Source organism: Ochotona curzoniae, unplaced genomic scaffold (assembly GCF_017591425.1).
Source record: "Ochotona curzoniae isolate NIBS_2020 unplaced genomic scaffold, NIBS_Ocur_1.0 contig_3527, whole genome shotgun sequence".
Classification (NCBI taxonomy): Eukaryota; Metazoa; Chordata; class Mammalia; order Lagomorpha; family Ochotonidae; genus Ochotona; species Ochotona curzoniae.
Window position 1 is genome coordinate 238,077 of NW_024465897.1, and position 26,838 is coordinate 264,914.

The 26,838-nt window shown below is 42.8% G+C and overlaps 1 protein-coding gene across 1 annotated transcript in view; it reads left to right on the top strand.

Annotated features, from left to right (window-relative positions):
- Window positions 1–2,438: 2,438 nt before the first annotated feature.
- The window catches only part of LOC121157562 (steroid transmembrane transporter SLC22A24-like), a 29,505-nt gene continuing 5,105 nt past the window's right edge, over window positions 2,439–26,838 (top strand). Inside the window, exons 1-5 of the mRNA XM_040981849.1 lie at window positions 2,439–2,840; window positions 5,153–5,256; window positions 17,634–17,788; window positions 17,883–18,051; window positions 21,237–21,381. Of these exons, the coding sequence (XP_040837783.1) occupies window positions 2,439–2,840; window positions 5,153–5,256; window positions 17,634–17,788; window positions 17,883–18,051; window positions 21,237–21,381 (975 nt within the window). The remainder of the gene's footprint in view (window positions 2,841–5,152; window positions 5,257–17,633; window positions 17,789–17,882; window positions 18,052–21,236; window positions 21,382–26,838) is intronic.

Sequence of the window (26,838 nt, forward strand, 5' to 3'; positions counted from 1 at the left end):
AGCAGGCAAAGACCCAGGGGTGATCTCCCACATCGCCCCCCTCTTCTCTTGGAGTGAATTCTGCCACCAAAACTTCCACTGAAAGGGCAGCCATTGTTCTGTGACCCTAAGATGTAGGAACAGACCCTGGAGGACAAAATTCAACACAAGAACACCATCTGTTATTGCACTAAATTGCAGGCAGAGTGCCTGTTACAACATTAGTTGTCCTTGATGCAAGTCCAATTTCTGTTGGAGAGCTAGGATGGTGAGTCTATAAATTGGCCTAGTTTTGCATTCCAGGAGCATAGGTGGTTAGCATGTTTATATTATTTACAGTTTTTGTAGTCTGAATAGTCTGAGTCAAGAATAGCACAGATATTGCAGCGACAGCCACTGTGGTCACAAGGGAAACAGCAGAAGTGATGATGAGGCCAAGTGTGTGTTGTGTGTAGAATGGAAAAGACAATCCTTGTAATGTGCTTGTTCCCTGGGTCTCCTCCACTCACCATTTAGCTGGATTGCAATCCACAGTGCTTGCACAGTTCTTGTTATAAAGATTTTAAAAGACATATTAAGGCATATAACACAAGTGGTGAGATGCAAAATGGAAACATCACTAACATTAGTAAACAGTGTGTGATTTCAAATGCACAAGTGGTCTCTTTGAATCACCTATGGGGACAAGGAGGCCACACACTGTAAAGAGAATGAAGTAACATTTTACAAAGGTAACTTCACCAGGGACCAGAGACCCTAACTCCCTATTATCCCATCTGACTCTTCACATTCCCTCCCTTAGAAGAATGGACCAAAGTTGCTGTTATGGCCAGAGGGTGATAACCACTCTGTCTGCTTCATGCTGAGAAGTGGGTGGAGGGGCACCAGCAGCCAGATAGTCTTCAGGAAGGTGGATCTAGGGTCTCTAGTAGAAGACAAAATCATTAGGTATCTGAAGTACTGCCTTGAGCTTACTGGCTTCTCTTTGTTAAAGTCAGTTGTTTGGGGGTCTTTGGGGCTTGGGATCAATAGGACCATAAGATTCATAAACATTGGAGTTATAGTAAAATGGTGTGATGTGGCCTGGCTCCTGACAGGAAAGCTCCAGCTAAAACATGGAGACCAGGAACAGAGGCCCAAAATACGTGTGAATTTGCCTCTTGACTGTTGGTCATTAATGCTGCACACAACCACACCATCAGAAGAGGCCTAGTGGGATTTGGGGTTGGGGACATTTACTGGACCTGATTCACAAACCCCTTAAGATCTTCTATGTTACTCAGTGTGGGGAGGGGGCTGGCCTCTTCCTTTTCAGGTGTCTCCTTGATGGTGATTCATTCAGGACCAGATTGGAGAGGCATCCTTCATTGGGGGTCTAGGGCTTGACATTGTAGGCAGGCAAGACACAGAGGTTGTGGCTTAGGTCCAGGCAAAACACAGGCAAACCCTCTTCCCATAGTTAGCAAGGGGTCAGGGCCTTTCCAGTGGAGTGACTGGGTCCTTCCATAGAGCTAAAAGCATTTGTGTTGGGACACAGTGTGATGCACACTGACAGCTAGCTCACTTAAAGAAGAAATATGAAGAAAATATAAAGTGATCAAAGCCAAATTAACATGTTCATGGGGGTGGGTAGTATATTCCAGCCTCCCCCCTCTGCTTTTGAGGCTTGTTTTGTAAGGTCTTGATGTTTTCTTTCAACTACACCCTGGCCTTGAGGATTGTTGGTGAGGTCTCAGACATGATGAATGGCAAACTTTGAGCAAAAGTCATCAAATTCTTTAAAGGTGTAAGTGGGGCCATTGTCAGATTTAATGCAACGAGGCAGGTCCATTATTAAAACACACACACACACACACACTAAGAGGTGGGCCACAATCTTGAGGACACTCTGCCCCATTGAAGGGGTGGCCATGATGAATACAGAATAAGTATCCACAGTGACATGAAGATACTCTTGTTTGCCAAAGGAGGAATAATGTGTCACACCCATCTGCCACAGAGCATTAGCCTTAAGGCCATGACGATTGACGCCCCCCCCACATGTTGTAAGGATTGTAGAAGACACAAATGAATCTCTTTTCAGAAAAGGACAGATCTATGGGCATGCATATATTAACCAATCCAACTGAAACAAGTTCACTCAAGTCTCATGAAGCCCAGGGGTTAGATTCATTCGGAGAAGTGCTTTGTCTAACATCTTGTTAACAAGTGTAGATCCCTTTGCCAGATTGTTGCATCTGTGCCTCAATTTTCAACCTAGCAGCTGCCTAAACATAAAAAAACTGGGAGAAACTCTAATCTCTGCTCTTATGCAGGTGTGAGAAGGGGCCTGCTGTGAAGAAAGTGGAGTCAAGGTCTACACAGTGTCAGTGAACTTGGGGGAAGGAAACATTGTCTCCTCTGAACTTCTCTCCATAAAACAACTCTGCCTCCCCTTGGAGACAAGCCCTTCAGCCTCAATGGCCTTTAATGAGCTCCTGGATCAAGCTGGAACTCTGGGAAGATTCCAGCTCCTTCAGATTACTTTCTTTTTTGTTGCCAACATGATAGCATACCCTCATATTCTGCTGGAGAACTTCATTGCAGCCACCCCTGAGCATCGCTGCTGGGTCCCTCTCCTTGACAATCACACTGTCTCCCACAATGACACTGGCATCCTCAGCCAGGATGATCTCCTGAGAGTCTCCATCCCCCTGGACTCAAACCTGAAGCCAGAGAAGTGTCGTCGCTTCATCCATCCCCAGTGGCAGCTCCTTCACCTGAATGGGACCTTCCCCAACATAAGTGAATCAGACACAGAGCCCTGTGTGGATGGCTGGGTGTATGACCAAAGCTACTTCCTCTCCACCATCGTGACAGAGGTAAGAGTCCTCTTGTAAACCTCTTTAGAGAAGTGATCTGAACTGAATATATTTTAATATAGATCTCTCTATAGAGATGTGATAAGAACTGAAAGTGTTGGAGTGAAAAGTAAAAATGGACTGGGACTTCTCTTACCCACTGTGTCTTCAGAAGGGTATGTAGTGCCCATTGCTTTAGCAGTTAGTTATTGAACATCTATACCACAATATCATCACAGGTGTTTGATTATATTTTTGAGTTCATTGAATTGAACAAACTATGCATAATCTGCTACGACATCACATCATTAGTGATGATCACTGTATTAAAAGTGATTGAGGGGCCCGGCGCGGTGGCGCAAGTGGTTAAAGGTCCTCGCTTTGCACGCCCGGGATCCCATATGGGCACCGGTTCTAATCCCGGCGGCCCCACTTCCCTTCCAGCTCCCTGCCTGTGGCCTGGGAAGGCAGCAGAGGACGGCCCAAAGCTTTGGGAACCTGCACCCGCATGGGAGACCTGGAAGAGGCTCCTGGCTTCGGATCGGCATAGTATCGGCCCGTTGCGCTCACTTGGGGAGTGAATCATCGGACGGAAGATCTTCCTCTCTGTCTCTCCTCTCTGTATATCCGCCTTTCCAATAAAAAAAAAAATAATAAAAATAAATCTTTAAAAAAAAAAAGTGATTGAGGTACTACCAGGCGTGTATTATGCTACATCAGTGCCATTCGGTACTTACTTCAAAACTAAACACACAGCAAGTGAATCAAAACATCTGGGCATGGGATCAGGGCATCACTGTTGTTGAATCTCTTCAGCTGACTCAACATGGAATCAATGACAAAGACCAACTGATAGGTGGGTAAATGCTCAGTACAACAGCACTCCAGAAATGAATGAAAATCAAGCCACAATGAGGTATCACCTCTGTCTCAAAAAAGTATAGCAATGGCTACCTGTAAGTAGATGAAGCAGAGCTCTTCTGAGTTCTCTTCTCAGAACTTTTCTTGCTGAGAATGTAAATCAAAAATAGTACAGACATTGGAAAACCAGGTGATGGACTGCCATAAAACCATAAAAATGATGTGAAATAATTCCATGATTTCTTTTCCATCATGGTTATTGCTGTTCACAGTAGCCAAGATATAATATCAGGAAAGGTTGTCATCAGCACATGAAGTAATGATGAAAATATATGAGCCCATCTTCATATTTCAGTGAGTTAAAAAAGTATTCTGGAAAGATGAAATCCTGAATGAGCATCAGCATCTCTCCTGTCAGAATTAGTCCCTGTTCATGCACTTGTGATGTTCCTGCTAATACTTCATGTCCTTAAGTCCTGGCACCCATATGGGGGTCTCCAGTAATCTCCAACTCCTGGCTTTGGAACTATAACAGTCCAAGTTGTAGTGGGCCATTTATGGAGTGACCAGTGGATGGAAGCTCTTTTTCTGTGTGTATCTGTCTCCTTAACTCTATCACTTGCCTTTCAAAGGCAAAATGAATTAATATTTTTACAAAAGAAAATGTTATGTACACAATAAAATTCCATTCTGTTATTTTAAAAGGTTGAAATCCTACCATTAGCATCCAAATGAGTGGAATGAGGGACATCAAGTTAATTGAAAAAAGACACAGGAAATCCATTTTTAAAAGAAAGATTAGGTCTTTACAGCAAAATTAATTTAAAAATCATTGTTCCTTTAGTACCCAGAAAAGTGCTTCTCAGGGCCAGAGCCCCCTTTCATCATATAAAAAATAAACCTCAAATGAACATAAAATGAACATGCTTGCTACATACTTGGAAAGATGGGGGAGACAGAGGAAGTGAACTTTGATTTCAGCAAAATAGGAGAAATTTGCATTGGGTAATGGATAACGGAAAGTATCTATGGAATTTACAATAATGGAATCTGAGTGTGGGGTCATTTGAACACTTTGTACAATTCCAAATGTTAAATTTATATAAATTATTCCAATATCAAAAATTTAAAAAGAAAAGCTAAGAATATTAACAGTATAAATTATAGTGTCCTTCCAAGAAGCTGACAGTAACACAGTAAGGATTTTGTGATATAAGAGAAGAAAGACTACAGACACATGGCAGCAGATTGCCTGAATGGCTTGGGGTGAGTGAGGCAGTCGCGTGGCAAAGGCTGAGTAGGTTCAGTAGTTCTGGAGTGTGGGCAGCCCGAGGAGAGTGATGGCAGGTGAAGCTGGAGAGGGAGCAGCCCCGTAGCAGGAGGCCATATGTCATATGTAAGGATTTGTCATCAGGTTGAACAAAAGGGCTTAAACTCTCCTAAACTTCCACTGGGTTGCTTTCCTCTTCCAGTGGGACCTGGTGTGTGATTATCAGTCCCAAAAATCAGTGGTCCAAACCCTCTTTATGAGTGGGTCGCTGCTGGGAAGCCTGATATTTGGCCGTCTTTCAGACAGGTAAGTGCCATCTCACTTTCTTTTGGCCTGTTGATCACATGCTGCACACACTGATTTTAGAAATCCTTGATAAGCTCATGTGATGTACTTTAATTTATGCTGCATTCTCTCTGCTTTTTCTGATTTTAGGAGACTACAACCAAATAAGAGTGTTTTTATATGTGACCTGGATAATGTAATTTGTTGTTGTGAATCATTCGTTCTTTTCATAGACATGAAAAAAGCATCTGGGTTGATTCCATAAGTTTTTATTGTGAATTGACCTGCAATAAACATAGGTATACTAACCTCTGTAGTACACTGATATAATTTTGTTTTGATAAATTCCCAAGCCTGGCATGAGTAGGTCATATTGTAGACTTATTTTCAAATCTCTGAGGAATCTCCCAAATGCACTGCACAGTGTTTGCAGAAGTTCACATTACCACCAACAGTGTATCAGCCTATCACCACAGCCTTGCCAACCTTTGTTGTGTGTTGGTTTTTGGATAATGGCCACTGATGTGAAGTGAATTCTTGTTGTGTTTTAAGTTGCATTTTGCTGATGACTAGTGATTCTGAGCACCATTTCATATGTCTGTTAGTCATTTGTATTTCAATTTTGGTAAAATCATACTCATATTCTTAGCTCAATTCTTAAGTGAAATGTTTGACTTACTGAGTATCTTGTGTTCCTTATATATTCTGGATATTAATCATCTATCGAATACATACATACCTTCCAGTATTTTTTTCAAAGATTTATTTATCTTCATTTGAAAGACAGGTTTTGCAGAGAGCAAAGGAGAGATGCAGAAAGCCTTCCATCTGCTGCTTCACACCCCAATGGCTACAAGTGAGTTGGCCAGAGCTGAGCCGACCCAAAGGGAAGAGCTAGGAGCTTTTTCTGGGTCTCCACATGGCTGTAGGGACCCAAGACCTAGGGTGATTCTCTGCTGCTTTCCCCAAGAGGAAGGGTTGGGGTTTTGAGACCAGCAGCCCAGTTGTGGAAGGGAGCACCAAGGAAACTTTAGAGAGATGACCCATGACCTGGCTCCTGTGTGTACCATCCAATGTGGGGTCTGGCTCAGTCTGTCACCCTCATTAGCTTCCACATGCACTTGTGCTGGCAAGTGCTGGGTCAGTTCAGATCCCTATCCTACCTCATATTCAAACCAATGGATTTTGTGGTCTAGCCCAACCCAGCCCACCACACACTCAGCCTTCATATGCACCAGAGGCAACTGTGATCCTCAGTAACCCCACCAGCCCACTCCCAGCCTCAGCTCCTGTGAATGCCAATATGTGTAGCCAACGGGTGCAGTCTGTCTGCATCTTAGTTCACTTTTATACACAGCAGTGGATGTTGTAGTCTAGCTCAGCTTTACCAAGCCCACTATCCAACCCACATTCGTGCTGTCTGGTACTATCCCTTGCCCCGCCAGGCCCACCACTAGTTCTGCTTCTCTTGCTCACTAGTGGGAGATGTAGCCCATCAGAGATTTGGCTACAATTTCACTACAAGGTCCACTCCCATTTGTGGATCTTGCACTCTCCAAGTGGTTCTGCAGTCTAGCCTGACAGGACTTGCCCCCATCCCAGCACTTGCCAGCTGATGTTGCAGCAAAGCCTGAGCAGCCTGCACTTACTCTGGTTCATGCATTCACCAGTAGATATGGTGCTTAGCCTAGCCTGACTTTTCCACTAACTCAGGACACATTCAGGTTAACAGCCTTTTATTTTTTTTAATTTCATGATACAGTTCCACAGGTTTTGGGATTTCCCTTACTCCCTTCCTAAATGTTCATTCCCTCCACTGATTTCCCTTATATTAATACAGTAGTATAGTTCTTCAAAAACAATCATAAATCCAGCATTGCAGGCATGAACAATGACAGAGAATCCAGCACCCTATTGTAAAGGTATAGCTAACAATTTCATTGGGAATCCATCTTTGATATGGATATACAGATGCATACTGCATTGTAACCTCACATCTGGATATGATAATGTCCATTATACAGTTACTATACATCCCCTTAGATGAAAAGCCATAATACAAAATCAACAACAGGAAGAAAAACAGAAATTTACAGTACAATGAGTTAAACAACTTGCTACTGAGTTACTATTACGTAACTGAAACCACAAAGAAGGATATCAAAAACCTTCTTAAAGAAATGGTATGACTTATGAGTCATTGAAGAATTTAATAAGAAAAAAACTGCTTTGTGGAAATGAAAATAAAAGCAAAAACATCAATGTCCATGAGATATAGTTTCTGTTGTTCCTTTTTGGTGTGTTATGTCACCTGTAGGCAACAGATAGATGGGTTTTGTATTTTAATCCGGTTACTAATTTGTGACATTGGATTGATGAGTTTAAGCCATTTACATTCAGGGTTAGTATAAATAGGTGGTATTTTGGCCCTGTCATTTTAGGGTTGTTCATTTTTTGATTTAGACTTCTGTTGATATTTTACTGGGATGATATTCACATTTGCCTTTGGTTTTGGTGAGTGCTATTACTTTTTTTATGATTATAGTTATATTTAGCAGTTTACAGTATTCAAGATAGGTTTTACAAAACTTCGTGCATTTTAGGATAATCAAAATAGATTTATAATTCTAGCAAGCCATATATTAACAATTGAGGAATAGAACAGTGTTAAGCAGGTGCACAGAGAAATCTCCAATATCTTAGCTAGTGAGGAATAACTGAACTCTGCGTCCTACCAAGTGATTTCTAGGAAAAGCCAAGTTGGGAGCCTGACCCGTATGGTACAGGCTGAGAAATTATAAGCCAGCTGAATTTTTCCTGTCTGTTCAAATCTTTATGTATATTAGTCTCTTTCTGTCTATCTGAGCTAATTTGGGTGCTCCTGAGTGACCCTGATTTTCATTGCCAGAGAGGGTGGGGAGCCAAATTTGAAACTAAGTAAGGACTGGAGAAAGCTCCTCTCCTGAGTCCAGAAGGAAATTTGCAATTCTTCTACCTCTGAGGACCTCCTGGGCTCCTCTCTGTTGTTCCAATGTCATCAGACTCTATGAGGAGGGTTCTGGGATGTTTCAGTCCCATGTGGGAGATCTGATAGAAACTGGCTGACCTCAGAGTTCTCAGCCTAGGAGGGCATTCAAATTCTCTGTGATTTTCTTGGCAGTCAGGATATGGTCCTTATGCCCATACTAACAATCTTTGATAATGTAACCACTGCTTCTGTGGCAAAAGCACTTGAGAGGCTTCTGGGGGTCTCTGGGACTAGGATATAGACCTCCTCTTACCCTCTTGTTTCACTCTGGGGTCCCCTTCTGCTCTTTGCATATGACCTCCTATTAAGAGGCTGTCAGGATACTGTCTTGGGTCCTCCATCCTGAACGTCTCTGTATTTTTGCTAATGTCTAATGTAGTTTAGAACCTGTTATCTAGATTAGGGGCCTTGGGGTTGGGGATGGCTGGCAGCACCCCATGGTGTAGCAGCCCTGTGGGGGGCTGCCCCTGCTGGGCTGGATCCAAGAATGAGGACTCAGCAGGCCAAGACCACTGCCGAAAGGCAGTAACTGAGTCCTTGGCTTTGGGCGGCCAGTGCACCAAATGGTGCCGGGCTCTGCCTGCTTGCTGCCCAGCGACGAGCTCTGGGAGTTTTAGGAAATGAAATTGCTGCTTAGGGACTCCTAGGAATAATGCCAGCTTTATTGTATGTGAGAGATGAATTCTGGGTGATTCCCGGTTACAGGTTCCTGGAACTTTCAGGTAAGCATGGGGACTGAGACCTGACGGTTTCGAGGGGAGTGTCCATAAGAGCTATTTGAGCCAGACTGAATCACCAGCCACATTAGGAATCCTGAGAAAGGCTACTATCATAGACCATCACTGACTGCCACATGCTGGTCCACACCAAAGCTATGGATGGGGGCCTGTCTAGCAGGGCACCATTATTTGACTGGGTGGTGGAGCAGTGGACTGGTCACATTCAGCATGATCAAGACACTTACCAGAATGCGAGATAATTTGGTCTGGGTGTAAACTCTATGGGGGAAGTATGGAACTAACCCTGTGGAAATACAAGTCCCACAGGTTAGCTTGCAAGCTGGGGTGGTGAGGGGCTAAGCTAGGAATGACCATGGCACCTACCGTCACTTATGGGTAAAGGAACCAATGGCATTCTGGGTAGATCAAGGCAGCATCACCCAAACGAGCATCGTAAAACAGGATGTGGAGTGGGTCGAGCTGCAACTGGAAGGGGGCAGAATGGGCAGGGCCAAACAAATTTCAACTCTTAAAAAAAAGAATAGAAATCAGGATGGAGCACATGTCATTCCAACCCTGGCTCTTACAATAACTGGTCTACAGGAGGCAGGGAGACTATGCCACAGCATTGAAGGCAAAGGCAGAGACAGGTGAGGGGAACGCCTTTGGGCCTCATGTGAGCTAGATCTGGGAAGGACCTGCATGGGCTGACTGTTACAAATGGTGCAAGCAAAATTAGAGTGAGTAAAGGTTGGTAGGGTTTTGCCACATCATTAGATGGCAGAGACTGGCATCGGGAGCTAATACTGTTAAGTTAAATGCAAGAACCTCCTGGAGAGTGCACAATCAAGAAGTTGGAGTGGCCCAGTAGGGAGATGGTGGGCACCTCCCTCATGGCTAACCACTCCCACTCAAGAGCACAAAATCCAGAATAGGGGCAGAAGCTGCTAAACAGAAAGGCACCTGCCAGTGTGTGTGTGGGCTGGATAGTAGGCTGGTTGGGTCGAACTAGGCTTCAATGCCCACTGACAAGTACCAGAGCTTAATGGGAGGTGGGACAGACTGAACAAGCTTACAGTACATACTTGCATGCATGGCAACTAGGGAAGGGAGCAGGCCTGGTGGGGGCTATGGGGAGTTGCCCTAACTAGGCTGCAGCTCCCACTCGTTTGCATGAGGACTGAGTATTTAGTGGGTAGGATAGAGCTAGACCAAAATATCCATTGGTCTAAGTGGTGACAGGGCTGGAAACAGAACTGACCCAGCGGAGACCAGTCACATTAAGCAGTGCCATGCCATCAACAAACGCTAGAGAACCATATCTGGGGGAAGACTCTGGGGAAATGTATGGGCCAAACCTATGAAAAATCTAGCCCCACAGGTTACTTCAAGAGATGAAGTGGTGATGAACTAAACTAGGTGTGACCAAGGAGCCTGCCATCAATCACAAATTAAAGAACCAACAACAGTCTGGACTGGTCAAGGCAGCAGCACCCGAATATACATCCTGTATAGGGTGTGGGGCGGGCTGGGCTGCTACATTCACTAGCTCATGCAAGGACAAAAGGAAGGCCAGACTATGCCAGGCACTGGCCTAAAACCCAAAGGCATGTATGAGAACTATGTCTGGGAGGGGATCAAGGGGAGAAACTTGGAAAACTCCCCTGCGAGTCATAGCTCCCACTGGTGAACAGGTAGTCCAGACCTGGGGATCAGACAACCTGGGCAAAGTAGCTCCAACTGCTCATCAGTGTATGAAAAGGTGATGGAACAGGCACACTGGGCAGTACTGAGCAAACCTTAGCCCACAAATAAAATTAGAAATCAGGATGGAGCACAAGACATGCCCTAGTAGGTTCTTTTTTCTTTTTAAATTTTATTCATATATCTAAGGTAAGGGGAATATTGAGGGAGAAGCCCCACCCAGTCTCCCACCCATCCCAGGTCCCAGATATGGAGCATGCTCTGAGATCCTTGCTCAAGTGGCCTTGATAGTTCACCAGTTATGGATCGATGCCATTCTCGCTACTCCAGGCATGATGATGTCGTTGAAGAATCCACCAATTGACACAGTCCATCACAGAGTCTCCATTTGTCCAGCATTTTGCTGCCAACATACAGCTGTGGTGGTTGATTGGCTTGTTCTGTCCTCTGTCTTTTCTTGGTTAGGGTTCTGGGTCTGGAAGCTCAATTGAAGGGATCCCCAAAGAAACTTTGTCTGAGGTGTTCCCAGACCAGATTCTTGTGTGTACTAGCAAGCACAGGGCCCGGCACAGTCCATTGCCCAGATCAGCTGGTGATTGGTTGCAATTGCTGAGTTGTTTCTGTTTTCAGCCCTGACTTCCACTGGAACTAATGGGTGTTGCAGTCCAGCCTGGTTCTGCCCAGCACATACTCAGCCCTCGCATAAACCAGTGGGAGTTGCAGCCTAGTCAGAGTGACCCACAATAACCCCCACCAGGCCTGCCTCTAACCTGGTTGCCAGTATGTGGTACCATGCTAGCCTGGTGCCCCAATATGTGTACAAGTCCCCAAGCCAGGTTCATCTGCACACGATGCCAGCATGTTATCTGGGATCCCACTTTCAGATGACATCCCCACACACTTTTTCCTCCCTGTAGCATTCTCTGCCTCCCACCGTCCTGGGCCTAAGCATATGCAGAAGCGTCCAGGCTTGCTCTGTTTTCTTATCCCTGGCACAGGTATCATGGCTGCTAGAAGCAAGCTGCCCATGCTGGTGGCAGAAGGAAAAAGAAGCCCCACCTATTTTTCTTGTTTATGCTGAGATTTGTCCCTTCTATACCAGTTCGAGCTTTTTTTATTGAAAAATATTTTAATGTGCCAATACATACATAGCATCACTTTATGATCTTAATGATTTGTTTTTTTAATATTACTTTATTGATTACATTGTGTTATGTGACAAAGTCTCATAGGCTCTGGGCTTCCCCCAATTCCTCCCCTTCCCACTTCGTTGCAGTATTACAGTTAAAATTCAGTCTTGTTTCTTTCATTTCAAGAATAGAGTCCAGCATCTTATTGTCCAGATAAATTCAACAGTTTCTTGGGGAGACCATCCCTGGTCTGAAAGCAGAGTTTGCAGAATATCATCCCGATCAAGTAAAAGCCACAACATAACACCAACATTAATCTACAGCATTATGCAATTAATTGGCATGGTATTGAGTAACAAATATGTTTAAAACTACAAATTCTTAACCACATCCTGTGACTACTTTATTGACATTTCATTTAATTTATACACAGAACCGGCTGCTATACACCTTAAAATGGCTATAGGATACTATTCCGCTGTCTCGTGTCTGTTTTCATTTTAGCATTCAGCAGTTTATAGTGTTGAAGCTTAATTTTGTTGAACTTGGCAGTTTTTAGGATAGTCTAAACTGGCTTATAACTCTAACAGGGCATATGTCAATAGTTGAAGCGCAGAATAGTTTTAGGAGGGGTGTGCAGATAAACCTTCAATACCTTAGTGAGGAGTAACTAATCTTTGTGTCCTAGTAAGGAATGTGTGAGTCCACGCTGACCTTTTCCTATCTCATTCCAAGCTTTCCTTGTTGTTCTCTATTATTCCAATTTGTGTGTGTGTGTGTGTGTGTGTGTGTGTGTGTGTGTGTGTGTGTGTGTGTGTTTTGGGGTGTTTTGGGGTGGGGGGCTCCGGAGCAAACCCTGATGGTCATTGCAAGATAGGGTGGGGATCCAAAGTTGGAACTAAGTGAGGACTAGAGAAAGCTCCTCTCCCTAGTCCCGAAGGAAGCTTACTGTTCTTCTGTTTCTACGGACTACTCAGGGCTCCTGGCTGTTGTTATGATGACCTTGGATCCTGCAAGGAAGGGTTTGGGCTTCTTCCATCCTATGTGGTAGATCCAAATGGGTGTGGATGACCTCAGAGTTCTAGGCCTCTGAAGGCATTCCAATTCCCTGTGGTCTCTTTGGAAGTTGGGATGTAGTCCTGGGTGCCCATAATGACAGTCATTGGTGAGGATCCGGGAGTCTCCAGCAATGGGATACAAGCCTCCTGTCCACTTGCTGTTTGAGCTTTTTATAATCACAAAAGGATGATATAACTTGTCAAATGATAATGATTTTTGTTCTTCAATCTGCTAATGTGACATATCACATCTGGTGGTTTGTGTGTGATGAGTCATCCTTGTATCACAGGGATAAATCGCTCTTGTCCAGATGGCTGATAATTTTGATGTCTTCTTGAATTCCATTAGCCAATATTTTGTTGAGAATTTGTGCAGATATGTTCATCAGGAATATCATTCTATACTTCTTGTTCTATGCTGTGTCATTTTTTGGTATTGCAATTTAGATGATGTTGATCACATGAGTGGTGTTTGGAAGAGTTCATTCCTTTTCAATTGTTTGGATGGTTTAAAAAAAAACTGGAACCAGTTCGGTAAAATTCAGCAGGGAAGCCATCCAGCCACAGTCTTCATCCTATTGATACTGTCTTCAGTACTGATTCAATTGCATTTCAATGTCTTTGTGCCCCAATTTTGGTATGTGTGATGATTCTATCTATTTCTGTGGTATTACTTGTAGCATCTCCTTTGCATCTCTGGTGCTAGTAATTTGGGCCTTTTATTTTTTAAACAACTGAGACAAAGATTTAGCTATTTTATTTTTTTCAAAACACCAGCTCTTCCTTTGACTGATCTTTTGTATAATTTTTAAGTGCCATTCTATTTGCTTCTTTTTGAAAAAAATATTTCTATTTAAAGGCAGATTTTTAAAGAGAGCAGAGGCAAGTATGTGGGTGTTTTAATCTGAGGCCTTAGCCATCATGCACTGATTTCCCAGACTATAATTTGATAACTGGATCAGAACTGAATCATCTAGACCCAAGCCTGGGCCGGGGAAGAGAGGTAGAGCTTACGCCTGGGGGCTTTGTCCCACGGCCGCCATGCGGGCCCAGCCGCTTCTGACCTGGTGAGCAACTAAGCAGTCTCCACGCACACTCAGGGGACTGCTACAAGTGGGCTGGACACGCACGCACAGCCCGTCTTGGGCAAAGCATCGGGAAAACTGTCCAGCTAATCCGATTGGGCCGGGGTCGCTAGGGGTGTGGCTAGACCCAAGCCCGGGCCGGGAAGAGAGGTGGAGCCTAAGCCCGGGGGCTTTGTCCCACGGCCCGCCATGCGGCCGGGGGTCCCCAGGCCCAGCCGCTTCTGACCTGGTGAGCAACTAAGCAGTCTCCATGCCCACTCGAAGGACTGCTACGGGCGTCGAGTGCGCCAGTTGGCGCCAGGCTTCGCCTGCTGGCAGCCCACCCAGGGAGCCCTGGGAACTTGGTTCTCTGTATGCTGCTCAGACAGCTCCATGCTGAAACTGCAGTGTGTTGGGGACATCAATCAACCCTAAAGATTTCCAATGATTGTAAATCTTCCTCAGATGAACTTGTAGCTAATATGGTCTCACCCCACATGTTCTGAATGATTGTAATTCCCAATATACTGCCAATTCCTTGTGATACACAGTAACTGGATGGGAACACAGAGAAATCTCTCATCTTCTTTTAAAAAACTAGGAAACCGCGTAGTGTAACCTACAGGAACTGCATAGGTATCTTAAAGCTGATAGATCCAGATCAGCATTAGACAATAGCAAAAACTACAATGACATACAGGGGGAATTAGGAACGACCCAAACAATCTATTAACAGGTGGTCATATGCACAGAATAGGGGAGAACCCAAGAGCGGAACAGCGGGACAGGAGGAGGCTTATATCCCACCCACAAGGACTCCTGGACTCCCACCTAGGTCTATCAGAATGGACACCAAGAACATCACCACAACTGCCAAAGAGAACACGGGGATCTGGAATGCCTCCGGATGCTGAGAATCCAGAGGACAGACATCCCCCCTCTTTGAACAAACTAAACGAGATGGAAGAAGCCCGAGTCCTTCCACATAGGAACTAATGACATCAGAACAACAGCCAGGAACCACGATCGATCATCAGAACCAGAAGATCAATAAACTTCCTGCGGGACAATGGGAAAGGAACCTTCTCCAGTCCTTATCTAGTTCCAGCTCTGGGCCTCCACGCTCTATAATGACCAACAAGGTTCTTCCTAAACCCCCTACCCCCTACACACACACACACACACACACACACACACACACACACACACACACACATCCACATACTCTCATATACACACACTAATGGCATGAGATAAGCAGAGACCAATAAAGAAAGATAGGTCATCAAGGACTCACACATGTCCTGTTAGATGGAACACAAAGAACAAGTACCCATCAACAAGGTATGAGCGATTTCTCTGCAACACCCCCCAAACTCGTTGTGCACCTCAATTGATGAGGTGTCATTGAAATAGTTACAAGAGGTTGTCAAGAACTTATAAGAAAGCTTTGGTTCATCTACTCCATGGAATACTACTCAGCTATTAAAAAAAACCAAAATGCAGTTCTTTATGGCTAAATGGGCCCAACTGGAAACTATAATGCTAAGGGAAATGAGCGAATCCCAAAAGGTTAGATACCACATGTTTGCCTTGATTTAACCTGTAATTTTTGTTTGGTTGTTTGTTACTTTTTGAACCTGTCATTGATACTGTCTCAACCCAGATGTTTTGAATAATTGAACTTGCATTATTTTTAACATATTGTTCACTCAATACTATGTCAATTAATTCCATAATGTTGTATATTGACGCTGATGTTTTGTTGGGGCTTTTAACTGACCGGAACTTTACTCTGTTAGCTCTACCTTCAGACCAGAGAAGGTCTCCCCAAGAGGCCACTGAACTTATCTGGACAATAAGATGCTGGACTTTATGCTAGGTATATGCTTGCAATGAAGGAATCTCAACTGAACTTGAACTGTGGTTATGCATCAAGGTGGAGGAATCCACTATGGGAGGAGGGGTGTGGGAGGGGTGGGGGGAATCCCCAGTGCGTATAAAACTGTATCACATAATACAATGTTAATAACAATTTAAAAAAAGAAGTGAATCATCTGGGAAATGAACCATTATCTATAGTGGTATGGCAGCACTTGCATGTGGAGGATTAGTCTGTAATACCACCACCACATTAGACACTAATTATTTTTTCTTAAATTTTGATTTTTCTCCCTGTGATTCAGGGTGTGATTTGTCTTATCTTTTCTGGATTCCTGAGATAAATTGTAAGGTTATTTATTTGCTGTGTTTCAAAATTTTGATGAAGACATCAATTACAAAATGTTTTCTATTAACATTGCTTTTGTTGTATTCCACAATTTGACTTAAACACTGCTATCTTTATTTGTTTCTAATTTTAATTTACTTTTCTACTTCTTCCACATCGCACTGCTAATTCACAAGTTGGTATTATTCAATTTCCACTTGTCTGTACAATTTCTATATTTTCTTAAATTACTCATTTCCAACTGCATTCCACTTTGGTCAAAAAAGACACATGGTATGTTTTCCTAGATTTTTTTTTAATTTTCAACTTATATATTTATGACACAGGTACAAAAATTCTCAACAAGATATTAGCAAACCAAATCCAACACTACATATAAAAGATGACCCATGACAATCAAATGAGATTCATCCTCCTATTGCAAGATTGGCTTAACATTTTTAAATCATCAAATGTTCCAAATCACATTAACAGAGTCAAAACAGAAACCATATGATTATCTCACTAGGATGCAGGAAAGCATTTAGTAAGATTTAACAATCCTTCATGATACAAATTCAACACATGCAGCATAGAAACAAATACCTCAAAAGTATAAAAGTATATACAACAAACACATAGACAATATTACACAATATAGAGGAAAAGCTAAAAAATGTCCTCTTCAACGTGGAACACGACAATGATGTAAATTTTTACCTGTTTTATTCAATATAGTATTGGAGGCATTAGAAAGAAAGCAATAAAGAAGAGTAAGAAAGAACATTAAAACTGAAACAGATAAAATTTATAAATATTTAAGATTAAATTTTTAATTTCAGATAATTTTTAAAATTAATTTATTTTTCACATTATTATTGCTATCATTTTACGATACAGTTCCATATTCCCTTATCCTGGCATGTTTTCCTAGATTTTTAATTTCTTGATATTCCTTATACCCTGCTCAAGTGTATCCATCAGAAATTTCCATGCAAGGTAGAAAAGAAACTATTCTATAGCTATGAGGCAAAATATTCTATAAATGTCAGTTATTATTATCTGATCAATACTGAAGATTAGCTCTTTTGATGACAATGATTTTTTTTCTCTAATTATTCTATTGATTGATGTGATTGGGGTGCTGCTATGCAATACTATTGAGAGATAAAACAGGATGAAATTCATTTGCAGACAAAAAGGACATAGTTGGAAATCATTGTGTTTGGTGACATAAGCAAGACTTGCATAACTTAAATATTATGTTTCCCTACTTTGTGGAGACTTACAGAGTACAAAAAATGTAATGTATAAGACAAAATTGACATTTTGACATCTGTTTCTGTTGATGATAACTGCAGTATTCCACCATGTTCAAATACAGTGTTACAGCTGCTGAACATTCATTCTGAATTTCAAGATATTTCATGTGTTTTACGTTGATTATACATTATATTACTCCGGCCTAAGTAATCTTATTTCTTAGATATGGGCGGAAGCTGATATACACATGGTGTCTCCTCTTGATGGCCATCATGGAAACCAGCACAGCCTTTGCTCCAAATTTCATCATCTTCTGCATCCTACGTTTCTTGGCTGGGACTTTTGTCATGAATATTTTGTCAAACAGTATCAGCCTTAGTAAGTCAACAATGTGTGACTTCCATTATATTTGTGTCTTGAATTAACCTGGGAGTTTGCCCTTTGTCTGAAATTGTGCACATATGTTTTTCAGCATCAGAATGGACAGTGCCAAGATATCAACATATTGGAGTAACACTGATATTTTCTGCCTGTAGCGTTGGGCAGATGCTCTTGGGAGGATTAACTTTTGCCATTCGAGACTGGTACACATTACAGCTGGTTGTATCTATACCTTTATTTGTCTGCTCCTTGCTGTCCAGGTATGTACAATCCTAGGGAAAGCTATGTTGGTAAGACTCAAAGTAAATCTTGTCAGATAAACATTTAGTTGATTTAGGCCTGACTGCAGCCATGATTCCTGTTCATCCTTCTGAAATGCCTGAAATGAGAACAAGGAAAGGATGACACTTCACCACAAAGGCTGGGACTTGGTAGTCTTCTTTGCAGTGTAGCAGAGAGAGAATTGCTTATGAAATCAGTTGTAATAGACAACAACATGTACTTAGTCATGAAGTAATGACATTACATTCCAGTAAAGATGCACAGTGAATGAATGGAAAATGATATTTCACAGTAGCAGAAAGTAAAAATGTGCAGGAATAGCTTTCCTAACACCATTAAAGGTCATCTCTAAGACAAAAGCTGTTAAAAGGTACAAAGAGGGAAATTACTAATGATTTAAGCAGAACATGTGTCTACAGTAAATATTTGGCTCCTAATGCTGGAGTACCTTGCAATTAAAAAATAGTTAGTATTGAATCACAGAGTGGCTTATGTCCCCATACAATAATCATGATGGATTTCACCTAAGCAGTTTCAGAGAACCACAACCACAGAGCTAATCTGCAATATTGAAACACGGATCTGTTTCTTGGTTACAAACACTCACTCTACAGCTGAAGAATAAGCATTCAGCTTTTAAGAAACATATTTATTTTTTATTAGTAAGCCAGAGAGAGAATTCCCATCTGTTGGTTCACTCCCCAAGTAGCTGCCATGGCCAGAGCTGAGCCCATTTGAAAGCTTGAGCCAGGAGCTTCCTGCAGATCTCCCATGCAGGTGCAGGGTTTTAGGGCTTTGGTCCATCATCCACTGGTTTTTCAGGCCACAAGCAGGGAGCTGGATGGGAGGTGCAGCATACAGAAATTCAAAATAGAAGTTAAAAAACCCCCTGATGAATGAGATGATAGCAACTTATTTTTTTTTTAAAGATTTATTTTTATTATTTTTTCATTGGAAAGGCGGATATACAGAGAGGAGAGACAGAGAGGAAGATCTTCCGTCCGATGATTCACTCCCCAAGTGAGCGCAACGGGCCGATACTATGCCGATCCGAAGCCAGGAGCCTCTTCCGGGTCTCCCACACGGGTGCAGGTTCCCAAAGCTTTGGGCTGTCCTCGACTGCCTTCCCAGGCCACAGGCAGGGAGCTGGAAGGGAAGCGGGGCTGCCGGGATTAGAACCGGCGCCCATATGGGATCCCGGGCGTGCAAGGCGAGGACCTTTAACCACTTGCGCCACCGCGCCGGGCCCGATGATAGCAACTTATACAAGCTGATGGAATACTGCAAAAGCAGCATTGAGGACATTTTATAGAAATTATTGTCTATATCAAGAATTTAGAAAGGTATCAATTAAATGAATGAACACTGCATGTGTAAGATATAGAAATACAAAACAGGCTCAAAATTAATAGGAGGAAACAAACATTAACTACAGAAAAATTAAAGAGAATTGAAATGTAATAAACCATTCAAATATCAGCCAAATGAGCAGCTGCTTTCTTAAAATCAATAAAATTAGCTCAGCTGACAAAACTTGGAGGCTGAAGGTCCAAATTAATAAATGCAGAGAAGAAAACAAAAGTGGAGACGTTACATCTGACACTGCAGAAAGACAAAGAATCACCAGAAATTATTACAAGCAGCTATCTGCATACAAATCGTAAAATCTAGAAGGAAAGGATACAGTTCTGGAAACAGAACAGGGGGAAGGGAGCTGCTGCCACTGGACTCCTTCCCTTAGGCCCCAGGTCCCCCCTAACCACCCCACCACCTACAGAGGCTGTCAGGACTCCCCTCATGACCTCCAGGTGCCCTGGGGTTTCACACCTACTGCCACCTCTCCTGTGCCAGACACCCCTTTCTCATCACCACCCCTGACCCCATAGCACCACACCTAAGACTAGGCTCTGTTTCAGTGTCTGTCCCTCAGTTCGGGAAGCCCTGCAGCCACAGGGAAGCCAGGGTGCAGCCCAACCACTTTTCCATGAAAGTTTAAATTAGGAAAAGCAAAGCCACCGAAAATCTACAACTGCGTGAAATATGAACAGCAGGAATAGGCAATGGGTCATTGAGGAAAGGAATAAAGAACTTTAACATTTCCTTGAAAGGAAAGCAAAATGTATTACACCTTATGGGCTAGAGCAACACTAAGAGGAAAGGGTATAGCAAAAAGTACCTACCTTAAAAAGCAGAAAATTTTCAAATAAACAACATAATGATTCATCTCAAGGACGTAGAAAGTTAATAGCAAAGAAGTGATTATTGTGGGATAAGCTACTGCGTGTACAGCATGCATTCCATAGGAGCATCAGTTAGAGTTCCAGGTGCTCTGTCTCCAAAGTAACTCCTTGTGAAAGCAGCAGAGGATGGCCCAAGAACTTGTCCAGGATATTTGGTTAGGCCAAAATAACCAAAATAGGAAGATGGAAGATTGTAGCAACTGTCTCTAGTAAATTAATGAATGCACGTGCTCTCTCTTACTCTCTCTGTCTCTCTGTCTCTCTCTCTCTCTCTCTCTCCATGTGTATAAATAGCCTTTTCAAATAAAAATATTTATTTTTAATGAGTTACTATTTGAACAGATAAAATTTTATACAGTATTTTTTAGAGGAAGGAAAAAGACATATCAATAATCAGCATAAAATTGTTATCTCTGATGATAACTTTGGGATATATTGGGATAAGTTTATTAAGGATGTCAAAGAACTCTACAGTGAAGATTACAAATCACTAACAAAAGTAATGCAAAGTACACCAAGACATGGAAAGATACATATCATTGCTTATTACTCACAATTTCCTATGTTTATATAAATACTTACTGTGCTTACATAGTTTCTGCCCACTCACCCACCCCTGCCACCTACAAAGACCAGTACAATGGGTAAGGCACATCTTGACACTGCTAGAATCTTTGCTCATGTTAGAAGAAAGTATATTATACCATTGATTATTACTAATAATTTTCTATGATTGTGTAACCACTTACTGAGGGTCACATGACTCCCTCCCCTAATGAAGACCAGTACAAGGTGTCAGGCATATTTGATTTAGTGACACTGTTAGAATTTATGTTAGTGTTATAATGTAAGGGAAAGAGAGTTAAGAGTTAAGAGACAGTTATGTCATGGAGTTTACTGTGGTTTCTGTGTTCTTTCAACAGGTTGCTGGTGGAGTCGGCTCGGTGGCTGATTACCACCAACCAGCTAGAGGAAGGCTTGAAGGCACTTAGAAGGGTGGCATACATAAATGGGAAGAAGAACGCTGGAGAGATCCTCACTACTGAGGTGATCTGGGAAGGGGAGACGGTTATTGGTACAAAGTGTCATGAACTCACAATCCCCCAAATCTGGGCTCCAACGAGACCTCAGAGTAAAATTAGAATTATGTGAGTGGGCTATTACAATGCCCCAGGATTTTGTTATTTTTCAGATGGGGTCATAAAGGAATACCAACAGTGAAGGAGGGTACCCTTATTCCCTTATCAGTGTCAGCAGGTGTTGTTAGTCAATTCTGAATGTAGGTCAACTTGGTTGGAGTTAGGTGGAACTGCAATGTGGTTTTTATTTATATTTCCCAGATACATAGGAAGACTGAGTTTTTCATATGTTAATTAACCATTTGAATTTTTCTTTTGAAAAATGTTCATTATCTTTGCATATTTCTTCAAAGAGTTGTTTGTTTTGCTGTCATTGAGTTTCTGAACTCTCTGTAAATCTTGGATCTTAGTCTGCTATCAGTTGCGTAGTGTGCAGATTTTCCCAAATTCTGTTGGTTGCTTCTTCACTTTGTTGAGTTTCTTTTGCTGTACAGATGCAGTAACAAGGATTTATTTTTCAATTGACTGTGCATGCTTTTTCTGATTTTTCTAGTAAGTTTTAACTATGCCTGCATCTTTTTTTTATTATTTATTTATTTATTTATTTATTTTACAATCTTTACATAGTTAATTAGGGTAAGAAGGTTTAAGGGCTACAGGAAAGTGGATAATACTAGTATGTTTTCCATATTGTTACCTTCATGTTTAAAGGGGGGTATTAAGAGAGAAGGCCCACCCAATTTTCCACACTCCCCAGGTCCTGGATCTAGGGCATGCTCTGAGGTTCTTGCTCAAGTGGTTTTGATATTGCAACAGTTATGAGTAGCTGTCAATCTTGCCACTCCAAGCACTATGAGGTCTTTGAAAAATCCACTGATTGACATAGTCCATCATAGCTGAGATGGTTGGTTGACCTCTGTCTTCTTTCTTTTCTTTGTTAGGGTTCTGAGTCCAGCCTTTAGATTAGGAAGATCTCCAAAGAAACTTTTTGTATGTGCGAACAAGTACAGGGACTGGCACCGCCCATTGCCCCAATCAGCTGGTGGTTGCAATTGCTGGGTTGGTTCTGTTTTCACTCCTGACTTCCACTGGAACCAGTGGGTGTTGCAGTCCAGCCTGGTTCTGCCCAGCACATACTTGGCCCCCACATAACCAGTGGGAGCTGCAGCCTAGTTGGAACGACCCACAATAACCCCCACGAGGCCCGCCCCCAACCCTGGTTTGCCAGTAAGTGTAGCAGTAATCCAGTCTGTCCCACACCCCATTCCACCACAACCGCTATCTTAGTTTTATGTCCTCCTGTGGAAGTGGTGACCCAAGAGAGGTGAGCCCACTATTTCCCTCCCAGGCCTTTCCCACTCCCAGATTCCAGCTGATGCTGTGGCTAAGCCCAAACAACCCTCACCCACTTTAATTTTGTTTGCACCAGTAGGAATAATCCGCCCAGCCTGGCTTTTCCCTGATCTAGTCCACATGAGGCGCACAGGTGTGGTAGCTCTGCCTAGTCTGGTCTGCCTACATCCCAGCCTATGCTTTCCTGTGGAAGTAGCTGTCCAGCAAAGGAACCCTCCCTTATTCCCCTGCCGGCTCTGCCCACTTCCTTTCTTGTTCTCAGGCTGGTTGGGCGCTGCGGTCCCTTCTGGTACAGGCAACCTCACCTTGGCATTCTGTATTGTGCACTAGGCTTTGTTGTGACCGAAACCAGGTCGACCCACACTGGTGCCTGGATTTGCCAGTGGATGATGTGGTCTTGCCCCCACGTCTGCCAATTGTATGCCAGTGTGTAGCTTTCCATGGCCTTTTCTGGGCTGTTTCCTATCATGTTTCTTGCACTTACCTGCCGGGTCTGTGTCCTGCCAGAGGAGTTGCCCAGACTCCTCCATCAGAACCTCTCCCAATGCCAGGTTTCACGCTTACCAGTGGGTCCATGAGCCAACCCTACTCAGTTAACCTCCTGTCATAGCTGGAACTGTGGCTTTTCCTGACTGGCCTTCAACCCAATCTGGCTCTTGCTGTTGGATGTTCCAGCCCAGCCATGGTTTGTCCATACCCACATATGGCTGACACATAGCTCAGTAGGGGTTTGAGACCTTGCCTAGTCTGTCCCACATCTGCCCTGGTCCTCCAGAACACCAGGGGGAGTCGGGGTCTGGCTGGGTTCGGTGCATCCAATCCCAGTCCACACTTGTGCCAAGGGAGACTACAGCTATTTCCAGATCAGAGCGCAGCCCCCCTTCCAGGCCACGCGCCTCTTGGTGGGAACCTCAACCCAGCTAATGTTGTCCCCTTTGTTCCCCAACTGGGTCTTTTCTCAGCCATATATCGCTTGCCTGCCAGTGGTTGCTCTGACTCAGCTTGGCCTAGCCCCTCACCTGTCCTGAACGCTGCCTTAGACACTGTGGCTTGGCGTCCCTGTCTCACACAGACCAGTAGGTACAAGAGCCTAGCTCGGCATGACCTTTGCTCCCTCCTAGTCTCTACTTTTGCTTGTGGGCTAAGGTTTGCTCAGTCGTGCCTGATCTACTCTGTTCCATTACCAGTTGACACATTCGCCAGCTGTTTGAGCTACTTTTGCAGGACAAGCCCCAAGCCATAGCTTCTGCATGGACTGGTTTTTGGTGGTCAGCATTATTAGTGATTACCAGTTGTACAAAGAAAGAGTTACTGCCTGTTTCAGGTCCAAGAAGCACAATGGGTTCAACCTGGAGCTGAATAAGCAGAGACCCAAAGAACCAAATCCCCAGAGCTTCCTGGCCAGGTGGCCAGCAGGCGGAGCCTGGCACCAAATGGCGCACTGGCCACAAGGGAACAGGTCACCATGTGCACATGGCGGCTGTCCGGGATCCAGGCATGAGACGCCCCGTCCTGATACCCACTAGCTGCCAAGAGGCTGCTGGAGGTTTAAATTCCCAGGCCCAAGGTCGCGCTCCTCCCAAATCCCATTCACCACCCAATGAAGGCGACGGGTGGGTCCCGGACCTGCCCAGTCCCAGAGACCTCCCCCCTCAGTCTACTCACCCCGAAGGAAGCAGCCCCCGAAACCCAGCAGGCCAGGGGAACAGCTCACCATGTGCACATGGTGGCTGTCCGGGATCCAGGCATGAGAAGCCCCGTCCTGAGACCCACCCTATGCCTGCATCTTGTAGAGTTTGTCCTATGTTTTCCTCTAGAAGTTTGAGGATTTCTGGGTGTAGATTGAGATCCTTGATCCATTTAGAGCTGATTTTTTATGATGTGACAAATGGAGTCTTGCTTCTTACCTCTGCAAGCTGCTATTCAATTGCCCCAAAAGCCTCTATTGAAGAGACCAGATTACTTCCACGCATTGTTTTCATTTCTGTTGCTAAAATTAGTTGGCTATACATGTGTGAGCTCCCTTTTGGTGTTCCTATTCTGTTCCATCGATCTTCTCTGTTTCTGTGCCAGTACCGGACTGTTTTGATGACCACTGCTTTGTAGTATGTCTTAAGGTCTGGAATTGTGATTTCCCCCAGCTTGATTTTTATTCTTCAGGGGAGCTGTGGTATTCGTGGTCTCTTTGTTTCCAAACAAACTTTTGTATCTTCTTTCTATTCCTGGGAAGAATGTTTTTGGCATTCAAATTGGGATCAGGTTGAATCTGTACATTATCTGTATATTACAATAAATAATATGGGCATTTTCATGGTATTGATCCTGCCTATCCAGGAACAAGTTTCTCCACTTTTAGTGTCCTTTTTAAAAATGCTTTGAAATTTTCATTATATAGGTTTTTCATTTCTTTGGTTAGCTAATTCCAAGGTATTTGAGAGTCCTCTCCATTATTTTAAAGGGAACTGCACTTACATATTCTTTCTCAGCCATGAAGTTATTTATGTATACTTGCGCCATCAATTTGTGTTCTTTAATTTTGTATCCTGCTATGCTGACAAATGCTGTTATAAATTCCAATAGGTTCTTGATTGAGTCTTTTTGGTTTTCCTATGTAGAGAATCATGTTATTTGCAAATAGACATAATTTCAGTTCCTCATTTCCAATTTGAATTCCTTTCACAGGTTTTCTTCCTTAATAACTTTGGCAAGGGTTCCAATAGTATGTTTAACAGCAATGGTTAAAGTAGACACCCTTGTCTCATTCTAGATCTTAATGGAAAAACTTCTAGTCTTTCCTGGTTTAGTATGATGCTGGAATTGAGTTTTTCATCTATTCCGTTGATTGTGTTGTACAATGTTCCTTCCACGGCTATCTTGCTTAAGGTGTTTACCATGAAGCAATGTTTGATTTTGCCAAATGTCTTCTCTGCATCTATTGAATTGATCATATTCATTTTTCAATTTGTTGTTGTAGCATATCACATTTTTTGATTTGTTCATGTTGAACCATCCCTGCATGCTAGGGATAAATCCCACCTGGTCTGGGTGAAAGATCTGCCTGATGTTCTGTTGAATCTTGTTGGCCAGTGTTTTGTTGAGGATCTTTGCACCTGTTTTCATGAAGGATATCAGTCTAGAGTTCTCTTTTTTCATTTTTTCTTTATCTGGCTTTGGTATTAAGGTGATGTTGGCTTCAATGAAAGAGTTTAGAATGATTGCCTCCCTTTCTATTTTTATGGAAAAATTTCTGAAGGGTTGTAGTAAGTTCTTCTTGAAATGTTTGGTAGAATTCAGCAGTGAAAATATCTGGTCCAAGACTTTTCTTGGTTGGAAGGGCTTTAATCAATATCAGTCCATGTTATAGATGGATTTAGGTTGTTAATTTCTTCTTGATTTAGTTTTGGTGGGTTTTGCATGACCAAAAATTTGTCCATCTCTTCTAGGTCTTCTGCTTTGTTTTGGTGGGTGCTATTCTTCTCTGTCAAGAAAACATATTTGAACATTGTCTATAAGGCAGATTTAAGAGGTGAATTCTTAGAGCTTTTCTTTACTATGAATGTATTTTATTTCATTTTCAAAGACAAAGGAGAGCTTTGTATGAAATGTTTTTCTAGGCTGAAAATTTTTTGCTTTCAATATCTGGAATATGTCACACCATTCTCTTGTGGCCCATAGTGTTTCCTCTGAAAGGCCTGCTGTGTGTCTGATTGGGGTTTCTCTATAGGTCACATAATTTTTTTCAGGTGCACATTCAAGGATTTTTTTTTCCTTTTGTTCAACTTAAGAGAGGTTAACTATCATGTGTTGCAGTGAGGTTTGATTTTGATCAACTCTGTTGGGTGTTCAATGACCCTCCTGGATGTTGTTTTCCATTTCTTTCTCCAGATAGGGAAGTTTTTCTTTATTATTTCTTTGAGTACACTTTTAATTCCAGCCTCTCTTTCTGTGCAATCTGTAACTTCCATAACTCTTATGTTAGATCTTTTAACTACATCTTTTAATTCTTGGATACGTTTTTTTAGCTTGACCCAGCTCTGCTTCCAGCTTTTTGCTTCTCCGTGGAGACAGGAAATATCTTCCAGTTCTGAAATTC